The sequence below is a fragment of the Drosophila willistoni genome, unplaced genomic scaffold (genome assembly GCF_018902025.1).
Source record: "Drosophila willistoni isolate 14030-0811.24 unplaced genomic scaffold, UCI_dwil_1.1 Seg187, whole genome shotgun sequence".
Classification (NCBI taxonomy): Eukaryota; Metazoa; Arthropoda; class Insecta; order Diptera; family Drosophilidae; genus Drosophila; species Drosophila willistoni.
Genome location: NW_025814148.1, coordinates 42,933 through 53,287, shown reverse-complemented (window position 1 = coordinate 53,287; position 10,355 = coordinate 42,933). Strand labels below are relative to the sequence as shown.

General features: G+C 38.1%; 1 protein-coding gene across 1 annotated transcript; it reads right to left on the bottom strand.

Annotated features, from left to right (window-relative positions):
• Positions 1-316: 316 nt before the first annotated feature.
• LOC124461037 lies at positions 317-1,275 on the bottom strand. Its single transcript, XM_047012630.1, has 2 exons — positions 619-1,275; positions 317-458 (listed from the first exon to the last, which is right to left on the bottom strand). The coding sequence occupies exons 1-2, from the start codon at positions 965-967 to the stop codon at positions 403-405; spliced, it is 405 nt and encodes a 134-aa protein (XP_046868586.1). The 5' UTR covers positions 968-1,275; the 3' UTR covers positions 317-402.
• Positions 1,276-10,355: the final 9,080 nt, after the last annotated feature.

Genomic DNA, 10,355 nt, shown 5'->3' with positions numbered 1-10,355 from the left:
TGTCGACAACGATTTTCGCATTTAGTTTTTGGTTACAGAAGAATTTTTCTCCTCCAAATCCGTTCAGTGTGATTGAACATCGTTGCAAAACGCCTACGTTTTCGGCAAATGATTTTCGAATCAGAGTACGTGTACTACCTGGATCGACGAATGCGTTTGTTTCGTTTCCGTTAACTGAAATAAATTTACAAATATCTGAGTTGATGTTTGAGTCAATTTTATTTACTTTCGAAACGTTTTTAAATTTTTCAGGGCAGTTGGTAGAGTCGTGATTAGTACGATTACAATGAGTACATCAAGGCTTACGCTGTGGAATAGGACAATCTGAGGAATAATGTCCCATCTTTTGACAATTAAAGCATTTGATTGACGGCTCTATCTTTTCTTTGGATATCCGTTTTATTACGGATTGACTTGACTTCTGCGTATTACCGTTGGGCTCACGTTTATTTTGAAAGCTATGTGGATTATATTTGATTTCGTTATGAGCCGCATAGGCATGTATATCTCGTAAAAGTTCGTTACATGAGGTATAATGGTTAGATATCTTTCTCTTAAGATCGTAATCGTTGATGCCATTTATAATATGTGTTACAATTGCTGAATCAGCGTACTCACCCTTTTTACCAATAGCTAGCATTTTATAAAAATAATCTTGTGGTGATTCCGTTGTTTCCCGTTTGGTTTTCAGCATTTTTAAATGAACATCAGCTGCGTTGCTGATACATGGGAAGTCGTATAGAAATTTCGAAACAAATTCTGGCCATGTTTGAAATATTTCATCTGTTGCATCCACCCAGTAACGAGCTGCACCTTGCATCTTTTGTTGAACTGCAAAAATTACCTTTCTGTCGTCCCAGTTATATGCGTTTTTCAGAGTTTCCACACGTTTAACAAACTGATGCGAATCCAATGATTTTACGGACGATGGATTAAATTCAGGAACAAGAGCTATAATTTCGTTCATGTTTCCAAAAGAATGATTAAAATTATTATATTTTTCTTCGCAGTTGACTTCGTGTCGTTGTTGCGTTGGGTTGCGAAATCTTGAGAACTTTCCGACCTACATTTACATTTGACCTACTTTTGCTTACGTAATTCCGTGACGTTGAAACATAATTATCTTGCTGTGATGTAACAACGTTATTGTAGTGCTGAATCGTAGCAATGTTACCACTTTGATGAGTCGGAGCGAAGGGTACGTGTTGGCGAGGCGTAACCATATAGCCGTGTTGCGATGTAACAATGTAATTGGGTTGCTGAGACGTAGCAAAGTAAGCGTGCTGCTGAGACGTAGCTGCATAACCGATACTCTAATCGTTTTTTCTAATTCGTTTATCTTTTTAGCCTTTTAGCCACAGATCTCGGTTAGTTTTCTCTGTAATTGTTCTCGATTTTTTGCTGCAAAGCTTTCTTTGAAACGTAGTTTTTCTGCGGCATTATTGTTGTCTCTTTCACACTTGTATGTTCGTTGATTTTTCGTTTTGCTTATTCGTCTTTCGTTCTCGTTTCCACGAGTTCGTTCATGCGCAGAACACACACTATTACACTTTGCGAGTTTCTCATGCCACGCTATTCTACCGCGGAAAATTGCGCGTTACCTTTGTCTTCACACACTTCTACTTATGAGAAATATCAGTTCCTTATTGCATACAATTGGACACCATCCCACGTCTGAAAATTGTCACACCTAATACCCACTTCTGAGAATGTCGGTTGCAAATCACATTACCCAGTAGAAGATTGTAGATGGAGAAGCTGTCAGGAAGGCTTCGGCGGGGAGTGCGACTTATAGGAACAATAGAAATACCAGACTCGTATGTTTAGGTGGATAATTAATATAAGTTTATTAACTAATTGAGACTTAACAATAAAATGACGTTTGCAAAGCGATGCCGTTGGATTCGTTCGTGGTGGCCGTTCGTTACCACCGATCGTAGGAGCTTCTTCGTTCGCACCCTTTCTCGTCAACGTTTTGTTACCAACTCTTTGATACTTGTCGATAACACCAGGGGTAGAGCATAACGTCGCTTGCCCAGGGCTGAATCAGTATGTTAATGAACTGTCTGGTGACACCGGGTTTATTAGAGTTAGGCCAGTCAGGATTGGGCATTTTTATTTGAAATTTGTTTTTACTTGAAGTTTGTTTAATTATTAGAACTATACTCTCGAGCACGATTTTCTAGAATCTGAAGTATGGAAGTAGGAAATGAGGCAGGTAAACAAGGCAAATGGACATGGCCTACTTTTCACTTTTTATTTTTCACTTTCCCGCCTACTGCCTTTGTCGGTCAGTGCCTGATCAGGATTTTATAATAATCTTTCTATTAACATCTTTTAGATGATGAGATTCCATTAAATATTATATTTAAGTCTAATATACTATGTCTTAATTATATTTTAATATTATATTTAAGTCTAATATATTATATCTTAATTATATTTTAATATTATATTTAAGTCTAATATACTATGTATTGATTATATTTTAATATTATATTTAAGTCTAATATATTATGTCTTTATTTTATTCCTATGAATGGTTAACAGTAAAATACTGATTATAGTCTATAATCTAGTTGTATTTACAGTGGAATATTGAGGGAGATGGCTTTTAAGTGGCTCCACAATACTCGCAAGTCCAGATTTATTCGATTGATGAGGATAAAGCACGTTCTTTAAAAAATTGAATGAAACACTTATTGCATTGTTACCATAACAACTTAGGAAAGCTTTTGGGGTTACTTCCTAATTATTACATATTTGGGCCTATTCAAGATAAACCTTTCCACCATTTACTTGGATTTTCGTGCATCTACTTCTTATTCTAAGTATCAAGTAAAAAAATATAACTTAAACTTATAATCAATTATACATATCGATTTCTGTCACTGCTCAAATTTAAAATGTAGATCATGGTTTTAGCTCTCTGAAAGCAATAGCTAATTGGATGAATTCCGGTCTTAAATAAGGTGAGCTCCTCGGGACGCCCAATCGCACTACCAAACAACCAAATTTCCCCATTGTAAAGAGCAAGAGATATAAAATTGCATTAACAATCCAGATGTTTACTTATTTTTAAATACAAATATGGGTCGAAAAAAGTTATTATAGAAATTTTAAAAAATTTGTAGAATCGTTGTCAATTCTAATGCAAAAAAATTTAATATATAAGTAAGCCTTATTTTCTTTCATATGCTATGTCCTCCTCTTTCTTCACCTTAACCAAAACTTGTTGGTCATTTCTAGCAATATTTATCTTGGTGTGTCCTCTTCGGATGGCCAGCTCTCGGGGAGGTTCATTAACGATTTTCTTGAACTTTTCCATTTGATCGCCCTTAGCTGCGGCCTTAAGCCATTCTTTTTTATTTCTTATTTTTCTGTACTTCTTTACCAACTGACTTCAGGCTTTTGACCGCCATTTCTTTCACGTTATCGGCCACACGACGTTTTTTCTTCCTTGGTTTGGAAGTCGGGCTTCTAGTGAGTGGGCGTACCTCACGGGAAATGTGGCCAAAAGGAGCCATCACCATTACTTTCGTATTAGGGGAAATTACCGCCTTCTTCGCTTCGATCTTAGGTTTAACTTTGTCCGCTTTAAAACCTTGGCATTTTCGACGAGCATTAAATTTAGCACATTTGGGTGCCAATCTGTCGCCATTTTAGGAACCTTCAGTTTTTGAGAAAATTTTTTAAACTTGCCTTTTCCGGGTTTATTAAAAAAAACCCAGTCAGTATTGGGCATTTTTATTGGAAATTTGTTTTTACTTGAAATTTGTTTTAATTATTAGACTTATGCTCTCGAGCACGACTTTCTAGAATGTGAAGTATGGAAGTAGAAAATGAGGCAGGTAAACTAGGCAAATGGACATGGCCTACTTTTCACTTTTAATTTTTCACTTTCTCGCCTACTTGTTTGTCGGTCAGTGTCTGATCAGGATTTCATAATAATCTTTCTATTAACATCTTTTAGATGGATTCCATTAAATATTATATTTAAGACTAATATATTATGTCTTAATTTTATTTCTATGAATGGTTAACAGTAAAATACTGATTATAGTCTATAATCTAGTTGTATTTACAGTGGAATATTGAGGGAATGGCTTTTAAGTGGCTCTTGCGGGTATCCGCAAGACCAGATTTATTCGATTGATGAGGATAAAGCACGTTCTTTAAAAAATCGAATCAAACACTTATTCCATTGTTACCATAACAACTTAGGAAAGCTTTTGGGGTTACTTCCTAATTATTACATATTTGGGCCTATTCAAGATAAACCTTTCCACCATTTACTTGGATATTCGTGCATCTACTTCTTATTCTAAGTATCAAGTAAAAAAATATAACTTAAACTTATAATCAATTATACATATCTATTTCTGTCACTGCTCAAATGAAAAAAGTGGATCAGTGTGCTAGCTAGAAAAATTGGCCATGTCCGCCTGTTTTTAGCTCTCTGAAAGCAATAGCTAATTGGATGAATTCCGGTCCTAAATAAGGTGAGCTCCTCGGGACGCCCAATCGAACTACCAAACAACCAAATTTCCCCATTGTAAAGAGCAAAAGATATAAAATTGCATTAACAATCCAGATGTTTACTTATTTTTAAATACAAATATGGGTCAAAAAAAGTTATTATAGAAATTTTAAAAAATTTGTAGAGTCGTTGTCAATTCAAATGCAAAAAAATTCAATATATACGTAAGCCTTATTTTCTTTCATTTGCTTTGTCCTCCTTTTTTCTTCGACGTTTTTTCTTGATACTCCTTGGTTTGGAAGTCGGACTTCTAGTGAGTGGGCGTACCTCACGGGAAACGTGGCCAAAAGGAGCCATCACTATTACTTTCGTATTAGGGGAAATTACCGCCTTCTTCGCTTCGATCTTAGGTTTAACTTTGTCCGCTTTAAAACCTTTGAATTTTGGACGAGCATTAAGTTTAGCACATTTGGGTGCATCCTTCCACTTTGGCTTCGGCTTCATAATTTGGTTGCGCCAATCTGTCGCCATTTTAGGAACCTTCAGTTTTTGAGAAAATTTTTTAAACTTGCCGTTTCCGGGTTTATTAAAGTTAGGCCAGTCAGGATTGGGCATTTTTATTTGAAATTTGTTTTTTACTTGAAATTTGTTTTAATTATTAGAACTATACTCTCGATATATACATGTAGATTATTGTGTAGTTTTATTACATTAAGTTTATATTTAGCTTAGGATATTTATATTTTACGTCTTATAGTAGGCAACTTAAACAACTTTAGGCAACTTAAGCAACTGACGACTTGCAACTTGATTCGACCGACGACTTAACTCTCGACCGACCGCTCACGACTTCTTCTACTACTGACGCTCTATTTCTTCTTCTCCCATGATGACAACCTCCGACCGAAAGCCTGCCCTCTTTAGGGATGCCACACCGTCGGTTCATGCATTATTGCCACCTTACATTCGGTCATCCTGATCCTCGTCGTCTGACCCAGACGACAATAGTTCTTCGTTGGTCTCGACGTACTTCGAGAGTTTCATATTGTCTGAACTTGTTGAAGTTGTTGTGGGGCCTTCTACCTGAGCAGCTTTTCTCACTTCGTATCGGCTGTTGCGCTTGATGTTAACTACTTCATATGGTCCAAGAAAAGTGGTTGCTAGTTTTCTACCAGCAACAAACTGAGTACGTTTTATTGCGACCAGGTCGCCCAACTGGTATTTACGATCGTCTTTGCGTTTTTTGTCATGGTTCTGCTTATAAATTTTTTGAGCTTGTTCTATTTGGCTCTTTGCTTCCACACGCATTTGCATCCTGTCGTTTTCAAAATTTTCAATAAGCTCCTGTTCCAACATAGATAAAATTTTGTCGTTTGATTTGTTCTGCATCTCTACTTCAAACATTAACTGAAACGGGGTTTTTTTCGTTGAGCAGTGTACATGCGAATTTATGGCTCTTTGGACTTGAGCCACGAATTTATACCATTTTGAGGAATCCTCAGCCGACAGCTTGCAAATCATCGAAAGAATAACCCTGTTTACTCGCTCTATCTGACCATTACCCCTGGCCACTCCAGTTGTTGTCAATACGTGCTCGATTCCATTCTGTTCCATGTAGTCAACGAAGGCGTTTGATGTAAATGCACTTCCTCTGTCGCTCACTATGCGGTGGGGTTGTCCAAAAACGTTCGACCACTCCTCAAGTTTTTTTAAAACTTCTTCAGTTCCTGTACTTTTAGTGTTGAATAGCCATACAAACTTTGAGAAAGCATCAACTACAGCGAATATAAACTTGTACTGTTTTGCCGATGAGTCCATAGGTCCAAGGTGGTCAACATGCAGAGTGTGTAATGGTCTGTCCCCTTTTTCAATACAGTGCAGATATCCCTCCTGTTTTCCTAGTTTCTTATTGCTGATGATACAAGAAATGCAATTGTCTATGATTTGTTTTACTTTGTTCTCGACATGGGGAATCCAGAATTGCTGTTGAAGAGCGTGAATTGTTTTCTGCACCGCAAAGTGTCCAACATTATGACTATCTGTGATTATTTCTCGTTCCATTGCTTTGGGTAAAACCAGTAATTCATTTCCTTCAACCACTTTGTACAATATTTCACCTTTAAGTTTGAAGTCATCATAAGGTTGAGATTTAATAATTTCCAGTACTGCTTTTATGTAAGGATCCTTTTGTTGCGCAACTTTCATGCGAGCTGAGATTTCCGACGAAATGGGCAATACATCTATGGGATATCGACTTAAACAATCGACATGTTTCATTTTTTCTGCAGATCGATGTTCAACCTGAAAATCAAAATCCTGAAGGTGTAATATCCACTGTGCAACTTCGCGTGGCACATCCTTCTTTTTAATTGTTTGCGTGAACGCGGTGCAGTCTGTCACCAACTTAAAGGGCGTACCAAGAAGGTAGTGTCGGAACTTCTGAACGGCAAGATAAGCGGCTTTAACTTCCAGTATATAGCTGTGTCGTTTTGAATCACTCGCCGAAGTCTTTTTACTCCAGAAAAATATCGGGTGTAACTGCTGTTCGAACTTCTGAAGCAATGCTGCGCCGAAGCCATCTTTGGATGCGTCTGTATGAAGTTCTGTAAGCGCACCTCTGCAGTATATTTTCAAAATTGGCTCGTGGGACAGTGAATCCTTTAATTTGTTGAACGCGTTTAGCTCAGCAGTCTCAAATTTGAAAACGACATCCTTCTTTAACAGTCAACGGACGTGCAATGTGTGCATAACCTTTTATGAACTTCCGGAAAAAACCTGTTAGTCCTAAAAAGGACTGAACTGCCCTTATATTCTTCGGTGTTACAAATTTTTGAATCGTATGTGATTTTTCCTTTCCTGGGAGAATTCTACCGTTTTCGACTGTATGGCCCAAAAAATTAACCTTGTTTTGGAGAAAGTAGCATTTTTTCCAGTTGATAATCAATTTGTACTCAGCAGCTTTCTTGAGCACAATATTCAGTTTCCGAAGGCAATCCTCATTTGTCTGAGCATAAATTATAATGTCATCCATATAAAGTTGCATGATATCTTGAGCGATTAAGTCTTGAAATATGGAACTGATGAAACGGATGAAGACCGCTGGTGAATTGCAAAATCCGAATGGTGCTCGATTGAATTCAAAAAGTCCTTCCTTCGTGACAAATGCTGTGAACTTGCGACTTTCTTCGTCTATTGGAACATGGAAAAAACTGCTTTCTAAATCCATTACTGTATACACCTTTGCCGCTTGCAGTTTTTCCAACACATCGTCCATCAAGGGCACTGGAAAGCAATCTTTGAGTACCATATTGTTGAGTTGGCGAAAGTCAACGCAAACTCGATAATTTCCATCCTTCTTTTTGACTACAACCACTCTGCTGGCGAAATTCGAGTTTGATTTGCGCACTATATCCTTGGTTAGCCATTCTTCAACCTGTTTTTTGACTGCATCAGACTCTACGGGCGGGTGACGACTGGCCTGCTGGCGGAACGGAACCATTTGTCCCTCTGGTACAATTTTCAGGAAAACGGAGCATTTGGCAACTTGTGGAGCTGGTTTGTATTCATCCACCATCGTCTGAATGAGTTGTTTAAACTGTTGAGGTGCATTTACATCAGTTTCTGTTTCAACAATGTTATATATACTTAGCTTATTTGTTTCAGCGCTATTCGGTCGCGCTGACACCGTCGAAAATACGTAGCCCTCTCCATTCCATTCGTAGCAACATTTTGACAAAAAGTCGAATCCTAGTAATCCCTCATAAGCAATGTGACCGTCGGGAACAACTATGAACTTCTGTTGCACCTCATCTTCGCCAATCTGCACTGCAGCTATAAACATACCAATTGGTTGTGTTTTCTTGTTTCCCAAGCCATGAAGTTCTGAATAGCATTTCTTCAAGATGACATTTTTGATTTTATTGAACGTTGAGAGACATATAATGGACACATCAGAACCCGTGTCAATCAAGCAAAGGATATGGACATCATTAATCGTAATGCTTTTTATGCGCCTCTTGTCCTTGACTATCTGCATGACGTGCTGTACTTCGGGGCAATTCTTCGAAATGTGCCCGAAAGCATTACACTTGAAGCACTTTGTTTCAACATTGCAATTTTTTCGAACATGCTCAGTCGAGCCACAATTAAAGCAACGATTTATTTTTGTAGTCGACATGTTATTTTGGCCATGACTGTGTCTGACGCCGTGCTGCTTGTATTGCATCTCGCTTCCACACTTACGTTCATATATGTCGTATTTTGCCTTTAGCTCGTACTCTGCTTTGCACCCATACATATTAAACTTGTATTCAGTTTTTATGTCTAGGCCATCCACTATGTATCCAATAACTGAGTCCATATCTACTTTACCAAGCATAGCAATCTTCTTCATATTCAAAACGTAGTCGTGAAAGCTTTCATCTCTTTTCTTCTTTCTCTCTTTTAACTTCTTATGAATTTCTGCGCTCTGCACTGTACGTCGAAATTCTGCTATTATCGCGGTCTTTAACTGGTCGTAAGAACTTACAAAAGTGGATTCCAAAAACAATTGTGCCGTTTTAGTCATCTTACTTCGTGCCTGCACATACTTTTGTTTCTCCGTTAGCTCATACGCGTCTGCATTCTGCTCGAAATTTAGAAACCAATGTTCCACAGGGACGCAATCACCATCGAATTCAGGCACAACTTTGGAAAAATTATCTGCTGTAATTTTTGGTTCGCTTCGTGTATTCTGAGTAATTTCGTCCGCCTGTATTTTAAGTGTTAACAACTGGATGATCTGCTGCAGACTCTGATTGTTCATCTCGTTTATTCCTGAGTCGCACCCTTGACCAGAATTTTCGCTGCATTCTATTTTGTTATATATCTGTTCAGGCTGATTTTGTTTAATGGCGTTACTTTTCTGCCACTGCGACTGTGCTCGAGTTTGCACACCGCTATGATGTTGTCTCTCTTCCGCTGCCTCAAAGAATGTTGCTCCCTCTTCGTCGCTCATATTGGCACTTATGCGTTTTTTGGATGACGCAATTTTTCTTAGAATTTCACAAACTTTGCGGCGTTTTGGTTTTAGACCGGGTTGAGCCCCCAAATGTAGATTATTGTGTAGTTTTATTACATTAAGTTTATATTTAGCTTAGGATATTTATATTTTACGTCTTATAGTAGGCAACTTAAACAACTTTAGGCAACTTAAGCAACTGACGACTTGCAACTTGATTCGACCGACGACTTAACTCTCGACCGACCGCTCACGACTTCTTCTACTACTGACGCTCTATTTCTTCTTCTCCCATGATGGCAACCTCCGACCGAAAGCCTGCCCTCTTTAGGGATGCCACACCGTCGGTTCATGCATTATTGCCACCTTACATACATAAGCCTTATTTCCTTTCATTTGCTTTGTCGTTTTGAATCACTCGCCGAAGTCTTTTTACTCCAGAAAAATATCGGGTGTAACTGCTGTTCGAACTTCTGAAGCAATGCTGCGCCGAAGCCATCTTTGGATGCGTCTGTATGAAGTTCTGTAAGCGCACCTCTGCAGTATATTTTCAAAATTGGCTCGTGGGACAGTGAATCCTTTAATTTGTTGAACGCGTTTAGCTCAGCAGTCTCAAATTTGAAAACGACATCCTTCTTTAACAGGTCAGTCAACGGACGTGCAATGTGTGCATAACCTTTTATGAACTTCCGGAAAAAACCTGTTAGTCCTAAAAAGGACTGAACTGCCCTTATATTCTTCGGTGTTACAAATTTTTGAATCGTATGTGATTTTTCCTTTCCTGGGAGAATTCTACCGTTTTCGACTGTATGGCCCAAAAAATTAACCTTGTTTTGGAGAAAGTAGCATTTTTTCCAGTTGATAATCAATTTGTAC